Source organism: Daldinia caldariorum (assembly GCF_022478825.1).
Source record: "Daldinia caldariorum strain CBS 122874 unplaced genomic scaffold F4812scaffold_3, whole genome shotgun sequence".
In the NCBI taxonomy this organism is placed as follows: domain Eukaryota; kingdom Fungi; phylum Ascomycota; class Sordariomycetes; order Xylariales; family Hypoxylaceae; genus Daldinia; species Daldinia caldariorum.
The window spans coordinates 2,558,454-2,582,341 of record NW_025953039.1 but is presented as its reverse complement, the minus strand read 5'-3'; the positions used below and the strand labels follow the sequence as shown (position 1 = coordinate 2,582,341).

General features: G+C 49.9%; 7 protein-coding genes across 7 annotated transcripts; 5 read left to right on the top strand and 2 right to left on the bottom strand.

The window, feature by feature from the left end:
* The first annotated feature begins 100 nt into the window (after positions 1-100).
* Positions 101-1,700, top strand: F4812DRAFT_419647 (eukaryotic translation initiation factor 3 subunit-like protein). Its single transcript, XM_047933366.1, has 3 exons — positions 101-249; positions 324-972; positions 1,132-1,700. The coding sequence occupies exons 1-3, from the start codon at positions 233-235 to the stop codon at positions 1,354-1,356; spliced, it is 891 nt and encodes a 296-aa protein (XP_047793279.1). The 5' UTR covers positions 101-232; the 3' UTR covers positions 1,357-1,700.
* An 847-nt stretch (positions 1,701-2,547) lies between these two features.
* On the top strand, positions 2,548-3,608 carry F4812DRAFT_419646 (uncharacterized protein). Its single transcript, XM_047933365.1, has one exon. The coding sequence runs from the start codon at positions 2,988-2,990 to the stop codon at positions 3,378-3,380; it is 393 nt and encodes a 130-aa protein (XP_047793278.1). The 5' UTR covers positions 2,548-2,987; the 3' UTR covers positions 3,381-3,608.
* An 819-nt stretch (positions 3,609-4,427) lies between these two features.
* F4812DRAFT_419643 (phosphatidylethanolamine N-methyltransferase) lies at positions 4,428-8,208 on the top strand. Its single transcript, XM_047933364.1, has 3 exons — positions 4,428-4,899; positions 4,964-7,530; positions 7,628-8,208. The coding sequence occupies exons 1-3, from the start codon at positions 4,740-4,742 to the stop codon at positions 7,682-7,684; spliced, it is 2,784 nt and encodes a 927-aa protein (XP_047793277.1). The 5' UTR covers positions 4,428-4,739; the 3' UTR covers positions 7,685-8,208.
* Positions 8,209-8,559: 351 nt separating this feature from the next.
* F4812DRAFT_419639 (uncharacterized protein) lies at positions 8,560-10,941 on the bottom strand. The gene is made up of 2 exons (XM_047933363.1): positions 10,603-10,941; positions 8,560-10,508 (listed from the first exon to the last, which is right to left on the bottom strand). The coding sequence occupies exons 1-2, from the start codon at positions 10,624-10,626 to the stop codon at positions 8,820-8,822; spliced, it is 1,713 nt and encodes a 570-aa protein (XP_047793276.1). The 5' UTR covers positions 10,627-10,941; the 3' UTR covers positions 8,560-8,819.
* Positions 10,942-11,621: 680 nt separating this feature from the next.
* Positions 11,622-17,133, top strand: F4812DRAFT_419633 (uncharacterized protein). Its single transcript, XM_047933362.1, has 4 exons — positions 11,622-12,420; positions 13,312-14,558; positions 14,706-15,905; positions 15,961-17,133. Exons 1-4 carry the CDS (start codon positions 12,137-12,139, stop codon positions 16,674-16,676), a joined length of 3,447 nt encoding a protein of 1,148 aa, XP_047793275.1. The 5' UTR covers positions 11,622-12,136; the 3' UTR covers positions 16,677-17,133.
* Positions 17,134-17,449: 316 nt separating this feature from the next.
* Positions 17,450-20,732, top strand: F4812DRAFT_456971 (RING-like domain-containing protein; the record flags this gene model as incomplete). Its single annotated transcript, XM_047937081.1, has 2 exons — positions 17,450-18,371; positions 19,264-20,732. 2 exons carry the CDS (start codon positions 17,450-17,452, stop codon positions 20,730-20,732), a joined length of 2,391 nt encoding a protein of 796 aa, XP_047793274.1.
* Positions 20,733-21,801: 1,069 nt separating this feature from the next.
* On the bottom strand, positions 21,802-23,833 carry F4812DRAFT_284066 (uncharacterized protein). Its single transcript, XM_047931061.1, has 2 exons — positions 23,187-23,833; positions 21,802-23,128 (listed from the first exon to the last, which is right to left on the bottom strand). The coding sequence occupies exons 1-2, from the start codon at positions 23,639-23,641 to the stop codon at positions 21,832-21,834; spliced, it is 1,752 nt and encodes a 583-aa protein (XP_047793273.1). The 5' UTR covers positions 23,642-23,833; the 3' UTR covers positions 21,802-21,831.
* Positions 23,834-23,888: the final 55 nt, after the last annotated feature.

Sequence of the window (23,888 nt, the reverse complement as noted above, 5' to 3'; positions counted from 1 at the left end):
AAGTGGAGAAGCCTCGTCTTTGAATTGATAGCGCGGGGCAAATCTCGTGGTGCCGATAAGACAATTTGAGACCCCACACTTTGCTGAGAAACTCTGACCTGAAATTGAAATTCCACAACAAAAAACGCCATCAGCAGCCCAGCAGCCCATAGGAAGATCCCATTTACCAAGACAAACAAATTTCAAGGAATATTAATATTCAGGGAAGAAAGAAAAATAACACATCACGAAAATGGCTTCTAAGAACAGGTAAAGGAATAATCTAGCGATTTAAACGTCTTCTAGCGTTGAAATGTGAAAATGCTAACGCACAAAAAACACAGGGATTGGGCCGACGACGATGAGATCGACGACGTCGCAGCAGAACTCCCCCCTCCCCAAACCATCCAGAACAAAGACGGTACCAAAACCACCATCACCTACCGATACAACGAGAACGGCCAGAAGGTGAAGACGACCCGGCGGATCCGCCTGGTGACGCACCGCGAGGTGGTGAACCCGCGGGTGGCGGAGCGCAAGACGTGGAAGAAGTTCGGCTTGTCGGAGAAGGACGGGGCGGGCCCGCAGATGGACACGACGTCAGTGGGCGAGAACATCATCTTCCGGCTCAGCACGAACTGGCGCAAGGACACCAAGGAGGAGGCCAAGGACCCCAACGCCAACGCCATGAAGGAGAAGCTCAAGGACAAGACCGTCAAGTGCCGTATCTGCAACGGCGAGCATTTCACCGCCCGCTGCCCTTACAAGGACACCATGGCCCCCGTTGGCGCCGAGGGCAGCGCTGCCGACGTCGCCGCCGGTATGGCTGACGAGGCCGCCGCCGCCGCTGTGGGTGCTGCTGGCGCCGGCAAGAAGGGCAGTTATGTCCCCCCTGCGCTGCGGGGAGACCGAGGCGCGGCTGGTGGCGAGAGGATGGGCGGCGGAAAGTACGGCAGCGAGCGGGATGATCTTGCTACGCTGCGTGTGACAAACGTGAGTTTCTACATACCCCTATCTCCTATTTCCTTTTCCCCATTCCATTCCCCATTCCCCATTTCCTATCCCTATTACCTCCTTCTCCTTTTTTTTCAATCTACCTCCCTTACCTTCGACTTCCGCGACATCTCTTCTAACATGTTATATCCACTACAGGTCTCGGAAATGGCGGAAGAACAAGAGCTCCGCGACATGTTCGAGCGGTTCGGCCGCGTGACGCGCGTGTTCTTGGCCAAGGACCGCGAGACGGGTCTCGCCAAGGGCTTCGCGTTCATCAGCTTCGCGGACCGCAGCGACGCCGTCAAGGCGTGCGCCAAGATGGACGGTTACGGTTTCAAGCATCTCATCTTGCGCGTCGAGTTCGCCAAGAAGGCTGCTTAAACCCAGTCATATTTTTTTCAGTCAGACGGGTTTTCTTAAAAAAGCATTCTTGGGAATTTATTTCCCTCTAGTTAAGCATGGTCTGTGATTATGAGGAGGGGAAGAAGAAGAAGGAGGAAAGCACAGGGTGTGATATGGTATGGCATGGAACGAAGGACATGGTACTATAGAGCTTGGTTCTACCATGCTGGGTGTGATTGTGAATAGAATGATGACTTTGAGGTACAATAGGACACCGGTATCTTAACGTATCTAAATCTATTCGGCTACTAATAGGTATCTGTCTTCGTTTAGATACATGTTTCTGCTGCTTTGCTGGTTTGTGACGATTTGATTACCTACCTTACATAGGTACCTGGTACATAGGTATATGCATAGTTTGCTAGAGACCATGAGTTAAGTAAGTTGTGTCCTGATCCCTCCCCTCCTCCCCTTTCTCTATTCTCTAGATCAGCTATCTTTCTAATGTATATCATACCATATGCAGCGAACTTCTATACTAAAGGCTATGGCTAAATTGTATACCTATCTTAGGTACGTTATTTAAAAGAGCCCGGACTTGACACGAGTAAGCATATCATGCAACGTTAAAGAGGAATGGGTATTACAATAGACGTACCTAAGGTAGATAGCCAACCATTCAGGAGATCATGTGAGAATCTCCTATATCAAGAACCCAAAGAATGGCTTTGAAAGAAGATACATAGTCTTCTAGAGAACCCAGGGCATCAAACAGCTTTACAGCTTGCCGCAAGGCTTTATATATATGAAAGAGGTCTTGACTTAAGGAACTGAATTAGGAGGCTACCTAACCTAGCAGAGCTAAATAACTGAGTAACTCCTGACCGTAACCTCCTATTGTAAGACTTACGCCCACGTTGAGAATCGTGCAGGCAGGTACTATTTTCACCGAGACTCGGCTGCTAACTTGAGATGCTATAGCGTTAGATAGTAAGAATGCGTTGTTCTTATCCTTCCATTTGATAATTCAGTAACTCGTTTCTATGTGCTCGTCTAGTTTACGGATTTCAGGAGGTATTACAACACTAGGATTTAATTATTACACCCATGCTCTATCATTTTTACCTACCCATACACTTCGGGCTTCATTTTATTAAAATACCATGTCCTCAAGTGCCAACTAGACACGGTGGTGTAAAACTTGAAATCTGGGTAATTTGATTGGGCATATCTAGGTAGACTTCAATGAATTCTGCTTAGTACACCAGTAGTGAAATTTTTAAGTTATGCTTTACGTAGTATACAGAAAATAAATACGTGCAAGACCGACGCAAAATAGGTGAAATTAGAATGACGATATATTTGGTCACCCGCGCGCTTCCAAATCACCACAATTCAACCCAAGTTTCTTTTCTTTTTTTTTTCTCCATCTTTCGAATCTCTTAACTTCGAATAAATACGCATTTGAATATCTTCAAGATCGATATGAGTAGAACGGCTTTGCACAATGGCCTCCGAAGACGCACACACGTCTTTACGTGCTAAGTGGACTCCCGAGCTAACCGCCGTATATATGGGAAACCCTCGCATCTCTTGCAAACGAGGGCATATTCGACGTCGACGATGAGCCTGGAACTTGGACTCCAGCTTGGCCGCGCTTGCTGGAGGCCATGCAGGAAGCAGATCCTGCGAAACCCTGGTCTACGGAACTGATGAAGGCCAAGCGCAGAATTGAAAAAAACCGGTACCGTCAATACAAGGCCCTGATCGAGGATTACGCCAGCTACGAGGAGGAGAACGAGGGTGCTTTCCCCACGCTATCCGAAGAGCAATGGGCTTCTTTCCTCGAAAGGCACCCTACAGCCAAATGGCTACGTACCACGCCCCTTGGCGATAGGGACATATACGAGCAGGCCTTTCCGTCCCAGGAAAGGTTAGGCAGCTTCATCGTGGCGGCTGGCGAAGAAGACACCCTTCTAGAAACCGTATGGGACGATTATAACGCCAATCCTACGGAGAAGAATAGGAAAAGGGCTCTAGACAGGGAGACGATACTTGCCTAGTTTATAGCAGCTTGCCGTGTCTTGCAAGAAGGGCTACGAGCTGTTGTTCTCAACGCGCTATTGTGTCTTGGTCAACTAATTTCAGAGGCTGAAGAGTGAGTGGTGTATTTAGCTATTTAATTACTGCAAATGAAAAAGTTAGTCATTTTAATATATATTGTGATGTGGGTAATTTGATGTTGTATTGGTAACGTTTTCTACCTCTTTGAATTATTATGGACTTGTCACATGCTTTTCTTTTCTTTTTTCTTCTTTTTTTTTTTCTGGCATATCATTACATAAGACCTGCCTCATAATCCGCGGAGTCGTACGGGATACCCCTCGTCGGATCGGGTCAAGTCCCAAAATATTCCTTACCGAACCAGACCCCTCTAAGTCTAGCCCCCTCCGACAACAGCTAAGCTAAAACGTCCCGTTTTCATTGGTGGTTAATGAATAGCCGGGGCTTGCAGACTCCTGCATTCTAGAACGTGCTGGTACCTAGCGAGGTGTGTGCAATGCTGCAGCTTGCATCTCGTCCTTGCATGTGATGCGGATCCGAAAGCAATCCTTCAGCCTTAGGAATAACGAATAAATAAATAGATTAGGTACCTGTACGTACGTAGATACTACGTTGGTATGTATCATCCCACGCGACTTTTCTACGGAGTAGTATTTATTGACACTCGAAAATTTGTTGACTAACAAGGGGGGGGTTGGGGGAAGGTTTGGCGCGGTTTGGTATGGTCGGCATGGTTTACCTTACCTCGCTCAGGTTTGAGGCCATAGTGACGTCGCACAGAAACGGTGCATAGGTAGGTATACAATACCTGTGTACATTTAGGTTAGGTAGTGCATATCTGGTACCTTAGGTTAGGTAGGTATTGTACAAGTACCTAACCGGTTAACTTACCTTAAACCTAGCGGATAGAAACGGCTGCGGTCTTGGTAGGTTATTCCCCAAAGCGAACCAGATGCCAGCAAATGGCTAGGTAAGGTACCTCTTACTTACCTACCTGGTACCTACATCAAATCTGTCAAATACAATGAATGTATCAGATGCATCTCACGTGGAACCAGGCCCTTCGTCACCTCACCCAATCGAACCCTTCCACACGCTTCTGCATTAAAAGTAGGTAGTTATATTCATTATTCGGTAATAAGTTCTCTTGTCGAAAAATAATATCCTCCACTTCTTTTTTTTCCTCTTTCCCTAATCTTCTCGTTCTTCTCAACGCTTTCCAATTGCCAAATTCAACTTTTGGCTTTTCTTTATCCCTCTACATGGCTGCAAGTAGACGAGGCTCATCACGCATCATTGCTTAAATCTAAGCTACCCGGAGACAACTCTTTAGACGTACATAAGAAGTATCTAGTCTAATGGCCCCAACGGGTGATTCCTCTGCCCAAGCTGGCGAACTACGCCGTAGGCAGGTGACAACGAATGAACATGTAAACAGTGATAGTGACGATGGAAGTGAAGATGTCAAACCATCATCCAGACCCAGGAAGACATATGGCCGTACCAAAGACGGAACAAGTAAGCAATAGCAATGGAAGTAGAATACGAAATCCACATCGGATACTAATAATTACCCAATTAGTCTTTACGGTTCCTACCACTCATGATATGGTATCCCAATTACTCGACCCTAGGGAACCTAAGAACATATCGGACGTGATTGTCCTTGCTGTTCTTGCCGGCCATATCCTGGCCCTGTATCTACTTCCTGAATCGCTGAGGCGGCCAGTGTTCGCCGCTGTCTTTCTGTTCTGGCGTACCGCTTACAACCTTGGCATTGGCATCCTCTTACGCCTACAGTCTAACGATAACAAACTCGTAGCTTGGGCTCATAAATGGAAGCTCTTCGAAAACCCGTCAACAGGCAAGAACCCAAGGCCGTGGCTGTATAAGATCCTCAAGCGCGAGCTGGAGATCAAGATTCCCGAGGATTACGAGTTCGAAAAGGCCCCAATTGAGTACAATACTTGGCTAGTCTTCAGACGACTTGTCGATCTCATTCTTATGTGTGATTTCGTCTCATACTGCCTCTTTGCTATCGCTTGCGCCCACGTTCCTCCTGGAGAATCAATCTACGTTACGATTGGCCGGTGGCTATTCGGCTGGCTTACCATAGGATTCAACATCTGGGTTAAACTCGATGCTCATCGAGTCGTGAAAGATTATGCCTGGTACTGGGGTGACTTCTTCTTCTTGATCGATCAGGAGCTGACTTTTGATGGTGTATTCGAGATGGCTCCTCACCCAATGTACTCGATTGGGTATGCAGGCTATTATGGTATCTCTGCCGTTGCTGCCAGCTATGCTGTTCTTTTCATCTCCATCGCTGCTCACGCTGCCCAGCTTGCCTTTTTGGTATTTATCGAGGATCCCCACATCCAGAAGATATACAACCCTCCTACTCGCAAGAGTGAGGTTCCCACTAGGCCCCGGATTCACAAATTGTTGGGTATTAGGAATATTGACCTGCTACGGACTGTCGACTATTCCACTTTCATAATTCTCGGACTCGTCGCTCTTTTCGCTTTCACCACACCCCAGACGCCGCTGCACCAATCCATATTCTTCTCGCTCGCGCTCTTGGTTCGACTTTGGTATTCCGTTGGATTAGGTGTGATCCTAACCCGACAGTCTAAAAGCAAAGCATGGACCCGCCACTTTTTGAAGGTAGGAGAGACTCCGGAGGAGGGCTGGCGACAGTGGAAAGGATACTACCACGTTACTCTCAGTCTGTGCCATGCTACCTTTATCGCTGCTTGCTGGAAGATGTATTCTACCCCGGTCGACTGGAATTACGGGTTCGTGCTGCTTAGGCACGTCATTGGTGCTAGTCTCATCGCCCTTCAGATCTGGACATCTGTGAGCATCTACGATTCTCTCGGCGAGTTCGGCTGGTTCTTTGGCGACTTTTTCTTCAACCAAGGTGCAAAGCTTACTTACACTTCGATCTATCGCTACTTGAACAACCCCGAGAGAGTGCTCGGCACTGCCGGTTTATGGGGTGCTGCCATCATCACATGGAGCAGATCTATATTCGTCCTGGCACTCATTAGCCACCTTCTTACTCTTGGTTTTATTCACTTCGTCGAAAAGCCTCATATGCAAAAGATATACGGCCGCAACCTTCGGCGCGAAGCTGGCTTGACCAAATTTATTAAGCGTTCCCTGCCTCCGCCTGTTGTAGAATGGCAGTCGAGCGTCAACAAGGTCATGGATGAGACGTCACACTTTGTGGAAGACTTCCTGGATACTGCACGACCAAAACTAGCAGCAGGTGTCTCGACGATCGTGAGGGATACTACAGCACTTTTCAACAAATATCCTGCCCGTCTTACCTTGACAAAACTTTCCCCCGACCTCGCAGGCTTGGACCCCAAACGGTATTCCATGACCGTAGAAGGCGAGGCGTCTGGATTCTCCGCTCTGTCAGAACGAGCTAGCGGCAAGGAAGGCACAGCAGGAAGATTCCCTAATGAGTTGAAGACGATGATCTTCGAATACGGGGCCCCGATCAAGGTCAAGTGGAGGGCACCGGCAAACCACGGTAGAAAGGATTGGATTGGTCTTTATATGGTAGCTGACAACCGATCCCGCGAGATCACTGAACTCTCATCTCTTGGACGTTGGATTCCCACTGTACCTGGCCAATTCGAATCTACCACAGCGGACAGGGGTATTCTAACGTGGGACCAACCCGTTGAAGACGCTGATAATAATGACGAAGACCTTGTATGCGGCGAGATGGTTTTCTCAGGCGATAAGCTGTGGTGGACACAGGGTGTATTCGAATTCCGGTACCATCACGACGGCAACCACAACGTCATGTCCATCTCGCAACCCTTCGAAATCCACGTCAACCACTTCGATTACAACGACGTGGACGCAGATACCGAGGAGGCTGTCCAGAAGGCCGTCGAAGCCGCGCTCCTGCCTGTAGTTCAAAACTGTCTCGACCGCGACCCAGATATCGCACCCAGCACATCCGAAGAACCCTTCGGAAGTCACGTGGAAAGAGACGGCAAGTACGCCAAGAGGTTGGTGTATGCCATCCACCAGACGTTTGGTATCGAGTTCGCGCCGGCGGTGGTACCTGCGGATGGAAACGTGAGGAATTTGGCTTGGAGGATTTGTAATGCGAAACAAGTACTGGTAAGTGACCACCTACAACCCCTCCATATCGCCTCTTCCACGAGAGCGGGAGTGGTGGATGTCAGGTATCAGGAGAAGAGGCTAACGTTCGTTATAGGCTCCCTACAGTATGTCCTCCGCGAAAGGAACAACGACTCCGGGGGATGAGAAATAGGAGGATGCCTACCTAGCTAGGTACCTATGTTACTTGATTGTAAACAGCGAAGTATTAGGGAGCACATACAGGCATACATACAGACACACGCATATGATTATACTTTATAGAAGTATCCCATACACCGCTTAATCGAGTAATCAAAATATGCGGTCGCGGAGTTAGAGAGGGGGGTTGGGTGTTTGAGTTGGAGCGTGGTGGTGTTTATAGCGGTTTGAAAGTAGCTGCAACTCGTAGGTACAGCGTTAGTTGATGAATAGTTAAATAAAAATAAAGGGAAATGGTAACGTGTTTACTTGGGTATATCGAGGTTAACAATAGGGTGCTATGCTGGATTTTTGGACGTGTCAGGGATGTTACTGAGACAGACATATGTTATACTAATAGCACTGGGTATTGAAAGGCAACCAACCTAGTCTTGTCTGTAGGGCGGATTAGTATATAGCAGGCTCTACTTCTGTTCCTTAGAGTATACTCTATCTATACCTAGGTAGTTAAGTTTCTCTTAAACATGTCCTATCTAAGTACTAGGTTGCTGAAATATTGATATCCTGCTATATGTACCTATAGGTAAGTTGATGGGAGTAATAACTGTATGTGCCTTATCTGGAGAGTATAACGTAGCAGCGCAAGGGAAAAAACAAGGTAAATATGTATATCAAGACTACATACATACAAGCTTAGGCACTGTATCTAAGAGAAAGAGGAAGAGAGTAACAGGTACCTAACATAATAACCAAGAAAGAAGTAGGTTTTTGATTTCTCAGTAAAGCCGTAGGCCAGACACAACAGGTATACAAAGCACATAAAACCACGACTAATGCAAGGACACCAAAAAAAAAGCACAGTACCCTCTTACTCACTCACCCATTCAATTCATTCATTCATTCATTCATTCATCATAGGCCCTTATAGATAACATTGAACAGCAATAAGTCTCTTCTATAACGCTGCTTATCTTTTGTTTCCCATAACCAATCCCAATAAATAAGCTAACTCGCTGACTAGACCTAAACCAAGCTTCGCTTCTCTTCGCTTTTCTTCTCTACTCTACTTCGCCTCACTTCATCTCATCTCATCTCACCTCACACAAGCCAAAGCAAGCTCAAGCTACCCTATCCTACCCTATCCTATCCTATCCTAAACCAGGCGATCTAAACCCATCATCAACACCCAACCCGATCCCCGCCTCCGAGCCGCCCTGCCCCACGGCGCTCCCGCTCCCGCTGCCCCCTTGTCCCGCGCGCCGCGCCTTCGCCCCCGCCTTCAGCTGCTCCCACTTCTCCCTGTAGCGGACAAGGTTCGCCCTCGCCTTGTTGTAGTTGCGTTCCGTCTCCTCCATCTGCTTGGCCATGGCCTGCAGCTGCTCCTCGAGCTCCCGGTTGCGCTTCGCGAGCTGCTCGTCCGAGATCCCGGCGTTCAAGATCCCCGTGCCCGTGCCCGTGCTCAAGGCCGCCGTCGCCGTCGTCGTCGTTGACGACACGGGCGCCGACGCTTTGCCCGCGAGCGGCGACCCGGGACGCATGAGCCGCATGCTCTCTGCCAGCCGCATCCCCGAGTTCTGCGACATGGACTCGAACGCGTGGAGCCGCTTGCTCAGCTTGTCGAGCATGTCCTTGAGGCCCTTGTTCTCGAGGTACAGCTCGTCGACCATGTTGGCCATGTCCCGGTCCCGGTCCCGATCGGATCGCTTGCCAGCTAGTCGATGGGCAGGTGGTCCACGGGCAGCCTGGGATTCCCTGGCATCGACGAAGTCGTCCTCGTCGGGATCCTCGAGGAGGACCCCCGCGCTTCCCTGTGCTACCAGGCGCCTCTTCTCTTTGTCGGCGAAGGACAGGATGCTCGCGTACGAGGCCGTGTGTCCGCTGGTGGGAACGACGTAGAAGGAATCATTTGCGGATTGCCCGTCGCGGGACACGGCACGCAGGGCAGCTTTAGAGTAGTACTTTCTTAGATCCGGCTCGGTGGAAACCGAAGAGGGTCCCCTGACTCTAGTACGCTTCTGGACTGGAGGGTCAGGGGTTGGAGCCGGAGCCGGAACCGAGGCCTCGGGTTGTTCCTCGTTGATCAGGGGGAGTCCTGCGAACGCAAGGGGGGCGGAAATCTTATTAATGATACTACCGAAGGCGCTGTAGAACCTGGAGAACCCGTCATCACTAGTATTAGCTTGCTTATTATCTACTCGTTCCTGGTTTGATACGTCGTCTTCTAGGCCGGAACTCGACTGTCTCGAGAGTCTTCCTTTCTCGGGAGAATTGGCATTACTTGGCCTGTCAGAATTATCAAGCATATTTTGCATCTTAGTTTTAGATCCACTTCTACGTGAGGCGCCCTCCATGTTTCCAGGGGCTTCTGTATTGGACACACTTGGGCTGAGCGGCTGAGACCTGTACTTGGAGCGAATTCCGCGGGCGGAGGCGAGATTGCTCGCAATGGAAGCCCCGAGATCGCGCGGGGGATACCGCGGTTGCTTTGGAAGGGTTGGCAGAGGCTGCGCATTTTTTTCATTTGAAGTTTCGGTGGAATTATTGTTTGTAGGTGGTGACGAAGAGGCTACACTTGTAGCCCCTTCGTCCTTTTCACTGGCCTGAGAGTCATTTTCGGAAGCGGCCTGGGAGCTGAGAGGCTTGCTCGGTAGTTGTAGAAGTTCGGAAAGTCTCCGATGGTGCTGCTCGAGCAACTTCAAGGTACGTAGAGCCTCGACGCTGCTGGTGTTCCGTGCGGCGTTGGCGAACTCACCGGCGGCTCTTGTATGTTCGTTAACTGCAACGGTAGTATCAGAGGCGTGGGTTGCTAGAGACGCGGCTCTCGCATGATCATGCGCCTATTACTCGGTAAGGTGAGCTATGAGCTGCGGAGAATAATAATAATTTGGGACCTGGGTAAGGCATGAAAGAATAGGAGGTATAAAATCCTACCTTGATTAGAGGCGCAGAATCCATCGTGTGAAATTTGCGAAATACGTTCGCAAGGCCGGAAGTGATCAAACTTTAGGTACATGTACGATGGAGAGATGTCGCCCCCTCGTATGTGGGAAGGGTATATACGTATGTATGTATGTAGGAGGTATGTTAATGTAGTACCTAGGTATCTGAGTGTCGAGAGCTTGTTTATGACGATAAGCGGGAGAAGTGGATGTTGCAAGTTACGTTTGCACCAATAAAAAAAAGCTAGGGGTGTATTAAAAGAGAATGCATCTCTCCCATTTGCGAAGATCGGGTGCGGAAGTTTGGAGCGAATAAGAGCGGGGCGGAGGGGGGGGGGGAATTTAGGGGGAAGAAGAAGGGGGGAGGGAGGGGAAAGGACCGCAGCAGCCGCAGTTATTAATTAATTACCTAACATAAAGAAAGTTTCCAATTGCTTTTTTTATGGGCAACCGGCAACCTCCTAGCGGGTCAGCCAATTTATCCTTCTAATTGGTACATTACATAGTACATACGTCTCGTCGTATAATATTCGTATACACTATTATTCGTATAATTACCTAACCTATATGTACTTGGGATTATGTGGGTAAGTGGGGTACTTTATTTTAGGAGGTAGCAACAGCTTCATCCCTGAGAGCTTAAATGGAAGCCTGGACTCTTTGCCCTTTCCTTTGTCGCATACCTCCCAGCTTACATAGTAGGTCCCAGCTTAGGTAGGTTAGGTTGGTAGTCAGGTAGTACGATTATGGGTGTCTTGCGTGTTACGAAGCGAAGTTGAAACTTGGATGGTGGGGTTCATTCCAATTCTACCATCCCAATTCTATCATCCATATGTACAAAAGAGTGTGGCTGGCGAATCTAACCTTTCCTTATTCAATTACCATACCAGGATTCATGACAACATTGAACCATGACAACCTATTTGCCCCGTCCGGTCATTGAATGAGGTCGGGAACTTGGTGTGGGCTTAATCATCTACGTTACAACAAGGGAGTAATCGAGCATCGGCCTTTTTTCTAATCTACTCCTTTCGATATTTATGTTCTATTTATTAGAGATCGTAATATCATCTAAAGCCGAATTTAAAGAAAGGAACATTTCACCAATAATTAATCGGGGAAAAAGTGAAAGGTAGAAAAAAAAAAGGAACAGGCACAGTTGACAGTATCGACCTCTAAACAGAGATCCCGGAATCATGACGACAAAGTCTCGGTAAAAAAAGAAAATAGTATTATTCTAGCTGCCTAAAGCCATCCGAAGCTCGAATTAAATACGCGGGACGTCTAACTTGGTCTTTGCTTGCATATACTATTATACTACCTACATACATATAAGGTATGCTCATCCTATAAATATACCTAAACAACACTTCTAAGAGGGCGAAGGAAATAACTCTTTAGCAATCACCCCCCCTTTGTCTTCTAATATCTCCGGGATATATCAACTTGCTGTGTCACCTTCCACCACCGTCGGCATCTTCACGCCGGGGGATCCTCGTCATCAGTAGCGGCGGGCTTTCGTCATCATGGATGTCGCAAACTCTCCCAGTCCTGGCAAAGTTGGGAAGCTCCTCCCCAAGAAGCTAGCCACAAAAAAATGGAAGAAGCAACCTTCAAAAGAGAGTTTCGGGTCGACGGCTAGTAGCGAAGGCTACCTTTCTCGAGGAAGAAGTGCAAGCAACCTTGGTAGGAGAAGCGACTCCTTTTCGACTACGCAATCTAACGAGATGGTAGGAGCTGGAGACGATGAGGATGGAAGAGAAGAACCTGAAGAGAGCCCCGAGGCTTATTATTCTGACCCTGACGATGCGTAAGTAGTATTCTTATTTTTTTTTTTTAAACTCGCATTTTTATTTATTTATTTAATTCCATGTCATCTATTTGACTCCATTTACAAAACCTCCCTTTGGTTTGATTATCTACCTCAGTTATACGCACATCATCATACCTAAATATGTCATATTATATTATATCATTTGCTTATTTATTTCTTGACACCCCCTCCCCCTCCTTTGCATCTCTCTATCTGTTTAATTCTAGGTATTTCTAGTAGTTAAATAAGACTACAACCAAAAAAAAACCCTTACCCCTCTGCTCGGTCAAGCTGACCGGAGATCAATCCCTGCCTACCTACCTATCGAAGGTTGGAACTTGGAACTTGGAATAACTAAAAGGTAATTCCATTCAACTTTCAACTTTGGGTATATGAGCACCTTGACTACGCACAGCCAAAAACCAACAATGAATTATACGTTTCGCACCCTCTCAAGAATCAACTGCTAGTCGTTATTTATTTATTTATTTTTTCCCTTGCGGCTGTAAGCTGAACAAGTTGTAGGTGGCGTTAGTCGACTCCGCCTACGCGATCTAATCCCATTAACCTAGTTGAATACATCTTGTACCCATCCTGTATTCTCTTTTCATTCGCTCTACCTACCCCGGTAACCCGGTTCGTTACTTTTTTCGTCATACCTATTGTATCATCTAGTGCCTTCATTCCCCTTATCTTCAAAAGTACATGCATACACCACCTGGGCACATAACACATACATGCACAACTACTATTGGCCTCACCGTTTAATTCTACCTGTTGTAGTAGAGTTTGTGGCTTTTATCCACTTAACACTTTTAGTCTTGGTGGAGCGGTCGTCGAATCGCACTTAGCAACCAACAGATTTTATTGACCTAGTCATTCTCATAGGTCTGCGGCTCGGCCCACGGTTCCTTCAACTCATCCGTCCCAAATTGGGCAGTTGACAACATCGTCACCCTTAATCCAGGCTGATCACCTTCCCCGAGTAAAGAGTCAGAGCACCGACGATTTAAACAGAATTCCACGATCTACTACCTTCGCCGTTACTCCCACCCCTAGCTTTTCCTTCGAGCCGGCTCGTCCATTAACCCATACCAAAACTGGCTTGCAACCACCCCAAGCTTCTTCGCAACGGACGAAATCGCCTTCTGGTAGGTTCAGGGACGCTTTCAGGGGTAAGAGAAGCATAAGTGGTGTACAGGAGGTTGGCAGCGACATTCAGGCAGAAGCTGCTGGTAACGAGGAGGCGAAGACGTCTCGGAGGTCTACTACCGGGTCTACTTCTCGGCCAGGCTCGAGTGCAGCTTCACAGTCCGACACCAATGACATAAAGATAGGGTCTTCTTCTTCTTCACGTTCAGGTCGATCAAAGAAACCTCCATCTATTGATACTTCTAGCCGCCCCCTTACACCGCCGACCGTCGAACCTGCAGCTCTGGTTGTCGTTAATACACCGCCGACCCCGACTGAGAGTCACCGCTCGAGGAACAATTCATCAGGTAGCGCGGGCTCGATCCCAAATGTGATTGTCTCGTCTGCGAGTAGTACAATAGCGCACCGACGAATGAGATCAGGATCTGGATCTGGAGCAAGTATTGGTCCAAGCAAGCTATCGAACATAACATTGGCTCCTCTGACGCCGACACCTGAGAACCCACAAACTCCTGGAGGCGGTTTCTTCTCGAGCATGTTATCTGCTGCACAAAACGCTGCCAACACTTTAAGCACTACTATTACAAACAGCAATATAGGATCGGGTGGAAACAAACCCAAATCGAACGCCCCTAAACAGACACAGCCGAGCGACGACGATAGAGTAGAAGTTGAGACGCCTGCTGGACAGTTGAAGAATACTAACATGGGCGACAAAGAACTCGCCGTTAAAACCCTCGGCAAAGGGGATCTAAGTCTGAGCCAGTTGGGAATCCAGGAACCCGGAAGCATCGTACCTACTCCAACCACTGCCAAATTCTCCGACTCTACATCCGAATCAAGGGCGCGTTCCGAATCTGCACCAGTGGATAATACGACTGTATCTGCTAATGGCGATGGCCAGTCAGACGACCTGACGATAGGAGGGCCTCGATCCGTCTCTGATAAAGCCGGTGTATCTCCCCCAACTAGTATATATGAAGGTAAGTCAGGCCTACAACGTACTGGTAGCATTAAGAGTGCTCTGGCCCGGACAAGACGGAAACGCGGTAGTACCGGAGGGACCGCTGGAACCGCTGGAACCGGAACCACGATCGGTGCGGCCATCGCAGCAGCTAATGCCTCTGTAGCCCACCCTTCCGCCGCCGGTAGTACCCCGAAGCTCACGGGCTTTGCTGTAGCGAGCAAGAAACGCAACCGGGATTTCCACGCGTTGTTTAAGAGTGTCCCGGACGACGACTATCTCATTGAAGATTATAGCTGCGCCCTCCAGCGCGAGATCCTTGCTCACGGCAGACTCTACGTTTCGGAAGGACACCTATGTTTTAGCAGCAATATCTTCGGATGGGTCACGACCTTGGTTATAAGCTTCGACGAGATTGTATCCGTCGAAAAGAGGAGCACCGCTTTAGTCTTTAGGAACGGCCTGATGATCTCGACGCTTCACGCGAAACACGTATTCGCTAGTTTTACCAGTCGAGACTCGACTTATGACTTGATTGTTAACATTTGGAAGCTTGGACACCCCTCCCTGCAGAGTTCGCTTAATGGAGTTTCGCTGGAGGGAACCGGCGGTGATAAAACAGAGAAGGTTGGGGATGCCGATGCTGATGCTGTAGTTGGAAGCCGAAGCGGAACAGGATCTGAAGAGGATGAGAGCGAAGACGGAGAGGATGTCTACGACGAAGACCAGGACGACGAAGCGCTAGAGACAGCCAAAACTACCGACGGCAGTCCTGCCGACACGGATGGCGAAAAGTCTGGCGCTAGAAAGGTATCTGGCGCGGTCGCCGGCAACGGCACGGTTGAGAAGACAGATTTTGCCCCTGCGCCTTCTGGAGTGGCTGATTTCCCAGGACCAGCTACTCATGCACCGACAGATTGCGGCGAGGCGGATACTCATTACGATATAGTTGTCGGTGATGACATTGTTCCTGCCCCTCTAGGAAAAGTGTACAATTTGGTATTTGGACCGGCGTCTCCGGCGTGGATGGGTAAATGGTTGACGGGCGATCAAAAGTGCACCGATCTACAGATGGAGGACAAGAAAGGACTAACCGTTGACCACAAGAGCCGATCATTCACTTACATCAAGCCGCTTTACGCCTCGATAGGACCTAAGCAAACCAAGTGTTTAGTGACCGAGACAGTAGAGCACCTGGATCTTGAGAAAAGTGTCCATGTACTGGTCGCTGTGCAGAACCCGGACGTACCCAGTGGTAACATATTCAGTGTAAAAACCAAGTATTGTCTTTCCTGGGCCGAAAACAACTCTACCCACGTAAATATCAATTGTACCATCGAATGGACTGGCAAGAGTTGGCTTAAGGGTAAGACTAAGGATCTTTCTCCGACGACGTGATTATCGAGTACTGACATGCGCAGGACCTATCGAGAAGGGGGCTAAGGAGGGTCAGACCCAGTATTGTAAAGATCTCTTTGCCGCCCTGAGAGCAGCGGTTTCTTCGACACCTCGCCCTGTGGCTGCTAATGGTGGAGCGGCAAAGGGTAAGAAGAAGCGAGCTAAGGGCAAGTTGCACCAGGCTTCTAAGGAAAGCTTGACGAGCCCATCAGATTTAGCAGTAACGAAAGCTCAAGACTGGGGCGTATTTGAACCGCTTCATGGTATTCTCGGCCCCGTTTTAGACATTCTCAAACCGGTACTTACCGGGAATGTCGTGTACGGATTACTTGTCGGGTTACTAGTGGCGACTTGGTTTGGTTTTGGATTCAATGGCCAGCCGAGGATTGCACCGTACGGGCGGGATTTGAGATTCGTGGGATACCCAGACCGCATGGTCGCGTACGATGAGATGTGGCGACGAGAAGAAAGCGATCTATGGGACTGGTTGGAAGATAGAGTAGGACTCCACCGCATGAACGAGGGGGCGATGCCGGTACGCAAACGGGTAATACATCCGCGAACAGTCGAAGAGAAGTTACGCGAGGAGCGTATGGACGAGCGAGAAATCGAAGAGGCTATCAAGGTAACAGAGGAGAAACTACAAGTCCTAAAGTCGGTCATGGAGAGAAAGAAGACGCCACCAAAATCCAGTGGCTATGGCAAACCAACGACTAAAATACCAGCGACCGAGATATAGGGATGAAGGAAAGGAGAAGAGGAAGAATCAAGCAGCAAGTTTTTATCACCCAGATATTATTATCACACAGCGGCAAAGCTACGACAGCGGATTCCATATGTCAGCAACCATATAGCATGCACACGACGCCACGACGAAGCACAGTGTTTTCTTTTTTTTTTTCTTTTCCTGTAACCCATAGCCGTGTATCTCATCTCACACAGACTTGTCTCGAGTGTCACTTCTGTTTTTTTTTGTTTTTAGCTTCGTCTAGGTGTCCGGGGCGTATGGCTTTCGGGGGTTAGCAATTCCATAAAAATTTCATTTTGTAATATGAAAATAGCATTGCAACTTGGGTACGAAGGAGTCTGTTATAGAAGGGTGATGGAACTGTGATATAAGTATATATATATATAGGTATATAATCTTAGGTACTTTTAGATGCATATCAACAATATCGAGTTTTGATACTTTTTTACCTCTTGCTTTCGAGGTATGTGCTATGTATAATGTAGTCGAACAGCTTCCCCCCTGCTTCAAATTACTTATCGTACCTAGGTACCAAAGATAACGATAAAGTGGATACCACTTAACGCGTACCAGGGCAGCTACAGCCGGGCAGGGCATCAAAACGCGTCTTCGATGGCGGGGTCCAACTCTCTAAAAGTTGTGCAAGTTGCAGCTTACAACTTACAAGTTACAACTTACGAGAACTTACCTTAGCAATCAAACTAAGTCCAAATTAATTATTTACCAACCATCAGAAAAGATTGCGACGTAATTCATTCGGCACAATGGAGGAAGACGACATATCCCACCATTATAATAACAGTCACCGCGCGTTCCTACAAGCGTTCATGGCCCGCGGCACCATGACCTTCACCCAAGCCCAGCCGATCCTCGCCGCGATATTCACAGCCCACGACCAAGACGAATACCAGAGCGGGAACAGAGAGGAGGAAGTCACGCGCGAGGACTTCGAGTCGTACGTCTCGGCCGCGTCGACGGCCATCTCGCCTTTCGACATGGAGATCCGCCCCGCCACGCACCAGGTCACCAAGGAGCGCGTATACTCGCTCATCAACACGACGTCCGACGCCATGACCCAGCTCGCGACCCTCCGCTCCCCCGAGGAGATGGCCTTCGTCAGACGCGTCATCGACGCCATGTTCGACCGCTACAACTCCCCGCGCATGGAGGTCATGTGCCTCGACGGCATGCAGGCGAATAGACTACGAACGGCGCCTCGGAACGAGGACGCAGAAAACGCAAACAGAGAAGAGGATGGGGAACCGCAGCAGACGCAGACGCAGACGCTAAAGGGCCTCAAGAGCAGCGAGGTGGAGCAAGTGCTGCGGGGCCTCGTGGACGAGGGCTGGTTCGAGCGCAGCCGAGCGGGGTTCTACTCGCTGTCGCCGCGGGCGCTGACGGAGCTGCGGCAGTGGCTGGTGGACGCGTATAACGACCCGGAGGCGGGGGACAACGAGTGGCAGCGGATCAAGTTCTGCGAGGCGTGCCGGGAGATCGTGACGGTGGGGCAGCGGTGCGCGGAGCGCGACTGCTGCGCGCGGCTGCACGACATCTGCGAGGACGCGTTCTGGCGCACGCGAAGGGAGCGCAAGTGCCCCCGGTGCCGCACCGCATGGACGGGCAAGCACTACGTCGGCGAGCGCGCGGTCACGGAGACGGAGGCGTATCAAAGGGGGAGGAGACGTAGTGGGAAGGGAGCAGGGGGAGGGAGGAGAAGTACCCTTGTGGAGGGTATTATGGATGGGGAGGAGGAAGAGGAGGAGTAGTAAGGGGATGGTATTTGACTCTCTCTCTCGAGACTTGCCATTCATGGTCCTATTCAGGTGGAGTATGATAGTGAGATCTGCGACTGCGGTGAAAGCTACGGCTATGGGATGTGTTTATTTGTACGATTATATTCGGTCTACGGGGGCCAGACGAAAAAAAGAGAAAGAAATGGACAAAAAGGAATCGGAACGGATGCGGGAAAGGGAGGTGCTAGATTTAGATACCCTTGGACTCTTGTTCCCCTGAAAATGAAATTGCAGCCTTGACGTACATTCGTGATGGTTGTTGTCTAGGTTAATTAATTATAATTTATAATATTCTCTCACGGAGTTACTTATATTCTAACTTAACGGGTTAGGTAGCTATCTTCTACGAGGCCTCCTATGTTTGCCGCTTCAGTGCTGAGTACTTGTAGTTATGTACGATACATGCATATACGTACATATAGGTACCTACCTACATACCTATATGAGTACTTTATGCAAGTTCTATCGAGCTCTCGCCACAGCTAATGGTGGCTGTGCAAATCATTGATCTAAGCCAAGATATCGGTACAAGGTATGTGCCTAATGTACTTGCAGCTCCCTAGCATTAGCGAGCATTTCGCATCGCAACGTAGGAGCCAATCATTCATGATCTGACATACAAAGATAAAACAGGCTTGAGCGTTTATTAAAGCTGGCCTTCTGCAGCAATCGGAGACCAATTCATTTATTATCCTCCTTTCACCTTTCACCTTTCTTCCTTCTAAACATACCTAGTTACCTTAGGTACTTTTACTATCATACCTACCTCTTACACTCAGTATAAGACATCAACATGCTCGAGTTCTTTTCGTATAAGAAAGCGAAGAAACACCGGGAGGATAAAGCTGACAAGGAGAAAGAGAACGATAAGGGCAAGGGCAAGGGGAAAGAGGAAAAGCCAAAGAGTGATGCTGCAAAGCTTAGCACCGATGCTGCTCACTCCGAATCCACAAGCTCCCCTGAGATCACCTTGGAGCGAGTAGAGGGTATGCCTATCCTCGACCAAGAAGATGAAAAGTTCCTCGAGCGCCTGACTTCCTCGTCAGATAGAGGCGCCAGCAATGGCAACGGCGATGGCGACGATGACGAAACACCACCGCCCTTGCCCCCGCGGGTCAAGACGCCTGTCATCGAGATAGAGGACAGCGACGCCTCGAGTCTCGCCGGTAAGGAGGAGGAGGAGAATAAACAGGAAGTTTCTACGAAGGATAGTGACGAGGGCAAAGGGAAAGATAAGGAGAAGCACAAGGGCAAGGGCAAAGGCAAGGATAAGGACAAGGATAAGGACAAGGATAAGGACAAGCACGACGCCGATCACAAACCCAAGCGCTTCTCCTTCGTTACGAACCTCTCGCGCAACATGTCCCTGAAGCGCAAGCCCACGCAACACCTCTCCGTATCCGCAACCTCTTCCTCCCCCTCGGAGCAAGAAATCCTCCAAGAAGAAGAAACCGACATCGCGCGCGTGCTCTCGGACCTGAACCTCGCCGCCGCGGCCGCCGCGTCCACGGACGACAAGAGCAGCGGCGGCGGCAAGACATCCTTTAGCCTGTCGCGCGAGTCGGCCGACACCCTGCGGCGGTTCACCCAAGTCCTCCGGGACCTGGTCAACGGCGTGCCGACGGCGTACGGCGACCTGGTGCGGCTGATCGAGGACCGCGACGGCGCGCTCGCCCGCTCCTACGCCAAGCTGCCCTCCGGCCTTAAGAAGCTCGTCGCGCAGCTGCCCGAGAAGCTCACCTCGTCGCTGGCCCCGGAGCTGCTGGCCGCCGCCGCCGAGGCGCAGGGGATGAAAGGGATGAGCGTTGACGGGGGGGAGGGGAAAAATGGTGCAGGAGGGCTGAGCAAAGGCGAGGCGGTCAAGAAGCTGCTCGGCGCGAACAATCTCCTGGAATTGGTGACGAAGCCGGGCGCCGTGGTCGGCCTGCTGAAGGGGATCGTGAATGCGTTGAAGGCGAGGTGGCCGGCGTTCGTGGGCACGAACGCCCTGTGGAGCGTCGCGGTGTTCTTGTTGTTGTCTGCGCTGTGGTATTGCTACAAGCGCGGGAGGGAGGTTAGGTTGGAGAAGGAGGCGTCGGATGCGGCAGCAGCAGCAGCGGAGGTAGAGAACGCGAAAGGGGGGGAAGGACTGGTGGAAGGGGTGGGAGAGGGAGGAGGAGATGGGGGTGTGCTGCGTATTGAAGGAGGAGGATCTTCGGATGGGCAACTACAGAAACAGCAGCCGGTTGTGTCTGTATCCGCGCCGACATCTTGAGAGGATGCGGAAATGTGGTGGTAATAAGCAGATGATACCGTTGCTGCTCTGTACTAGGAAATAAGGAGGGGGGGGGAGACAATCAACAAAGGACGAGTGGGCAACGTGCAGGAAAATACGACTACGAACGAGGACGCGGAGGCAGGTTATACGGCAGGAGGGAGGTACTGCTGCATGAGTTACGAAAGATAGGTCTGCGATGAAGATAGATACCCGGGTTTTTCATGTTTTCATTTGATAGGTTAGGTATGTACATATAGATATAGGATCGGTACCCTAGGTAGGTACCTAATTTTGGGTTACGACGTTGCGGTTTGCGAAGACGGAATGCGAAAGCGATGATGTTTAGGTACCTACCTACCTAGAGTACGAGTAATGGTAATAATAAGTAAGAGCAGCAATAATAACAATAGAGCTACGGAAGGCAAGTTTTATGTGTGATCCCGTCTTATGTAGTGCGTCTAGTCTAGTCGTGATCGAAAAAGGGGGTGAGTGGGTGGGTAGGTGCATCTTTGGAAAAACTCGAGGTGGAATGATTTTTATTATATTCATATCATTCGTTTCATATTAGCTTCCTTGCTTGTTAGGCTACTATTTCCACAGCCAGTAACGGTGAAAAAGACATCGGCAATCCGCATCAAATTCCAACTTGGGTATTTTGCCATGGTCAACAGACCTAGCCTATTATTGCCTATCTGTGTCTGAGAATAGTCTGAATACCTCGCATGTGCTATATGCTTAAGTTGATTTCTTCTCCCAGCCTGTAAGTCGAACTATGCTCTCCAGCAACATACACCGCTCTTCTCGCAGCTTGCCATGTCGATAACCTAGGTGGATGGATAAACGGTCACAAAAGCCCTACTCTCCGCATACCAATGCCAAGATTCAGAATAAGCCAACCACCTCCCCTCCACAGTCACACGTCGCCAGCCTGAGGTTGTCCAGGGCTCCCACCTCTCCCTCGGCCTTCCCTCTCTCTCTCTTCCCCCTCATACTTCAACCCCCAAAAGGCCCCTCCGCTCCATCAACGAAATCGTGATAGCTTAAGAGACGCCCGGCGATCGATAGCAGGAACCTTAGAGCCGCGCCGCAGCGCATGCTAGTCGTCCTGGACGAGCTCCTTGATCTCCTCTCTGCCGGGGGCTATGCCGGCGGTCGTCTCGGCCTTAGCGTCGCGGCCGCCCGTCCGGTCGATCACGCGCGCGCCGTCCCGCATCCAGAAGTCCACCTCGTCCACGATGTCCGCGACCACGTCCTCGACGATCTGCTCGTCGTAGCGCTCCGCCACGGGCCGGAGCTTGTCCAGGGACCCCTTCGATGGCGACGACGCCGGCGGAATCGCTACCGTCACGGTATCCGCGTCCACCATGTCCACGTCTCCGTCTCCGTCGTCTCCGTCCGAGTCCGAGCCTTGATACCCCGGGGGAGGGTACCAGAACTCCGGGCCGAAGTTGACTTCGGCTGCACCGCCCCGGAACACGCTGATCGCGGGGTAGTATCCAGCCATGCCGTCATCCATGCCTTCACGGGCACCGACCTGAGCTTGTGGTTTGGAAGCCGGTGGTAGGAAAGCGAGAAGGTCGGTGAAGGGGGTACCCATGAGCACGCCATTCTTGTATATGCGGATGCAGGATTTAGGCAGCGTGCGTAGGGCCGGGACCGGGTGGTTGGAGTTAGGCTTGTCGGGTGGTCTACTGCCAATGGTGCCTGAGGGCCCTGCAGGCGACGGATTCATCAAGTCCTCGAGTTCTTTGGTCGTGTGGTAGTCGATCTTTTCCAGGTAAATGTGTTGCTTGAAACGGATCGGTATTCGGTCTCGCACGATGTTGGCAGCCTCCATTATCGGGTCCTCCTCGTCGAGCAAGTCTACGGCTGGATTGTATTGGCCCTGCACGACCTTTCTGTGAAGATGCTCGGACGGCAACTGGATTTCGAGTCCGATCACATCGCCTTCCCTAATCTCTTCGCCGGGTGGGAAGAAGTCTTTAGGCCGTGACATGTGGACCTTCTGGCCTTGTACATCTCTGATGCCGTAGCTGTAGGCGTCAAAACCGACCGGCGCGTCCAACGAAGCTTCCCGTCTCGCAAAGCCCATACGCACGTGGCCGTGCGACTCGATGGTTCCATCCGCGTTGCTTTTGATAGTACCTCTCGTAATCTTACATTCCCAGTACCAACGTCCCTGGCGCACGGCCACATTAGCTCTTGCCGTCCTAAATCCCTTATCTGTCGTTATATGTCGACCTAACTGGTCCATGTACATGTGTGCGGCAGCATCTTCGAAGCTGATATGGGCGCCATAGGGTTCGGGCTCGGTCTGTCGGTAGTAGAATGAGGAAGGGAAAGCTGGGTCGGCTATGCAATGCAGGTAATGGAAGCTCTTCTTGTTGAAAACACTATGAGTACCTAAGGTTAGTAAATGGGAGGGATAACATAATATCGAATGGGACCTACTGTTCGGAGGTCTCGTAAAACTGGATAGTAGAACCGTCGGGAGCGGGTACTTCGTGATGGGGTGTAAAGACGGGCCCTCGGGCAGTTTCGAAGTCGGAAGGTCTCGGAGGTGCTAACTTATAACGCAAAGGCGAAGACTCGTTCGGAGGGAGCTCCTTAATCTTAGGATCGGGTGTCGCTCTAGAGCTATCGGCGCCTGCTCCGGCTTTGGACTCTCGCTTCTTTAACGTCTCCTTTTTATTTCTGGCAGGCTTTTCGCGTGTCATGGCGGGCGCGTCGTCATGCGACTGGTACTTATTAGGTTTTAAGTCGGGGTTGGGGTTGGGGTTAAGAGGGGAGGAAACTGGGGGCGCGTAGTCATCTTCGAGAGGTCGTTTCTGGGGAACGGAGATGGGGAGAATAGGAACGGGTACTGGGGTGATTTGCCTTTTTGGCAGATCCACGTCAGTAGCCATGGTGACTAAAAACAAAGGGGGGGGTATTAATTGAATTAAACGACTTAAGTGCTCTAGGCTTTTTTTTTTTTTTTTTTTTTTTTCAGTTTAAAAAAAAAAGAAAGAAAACTACGGCGGGATACAAATGCTAGGATCAAGACGACAACGGCGTCTGAAAGAATGCGGTGGAGTTTTGTTTAAGTAACGATAGTTACACGGAATCTTGCTGCGGCTCTAAACTTTAACGTCTTACATAGGTAGTACACCT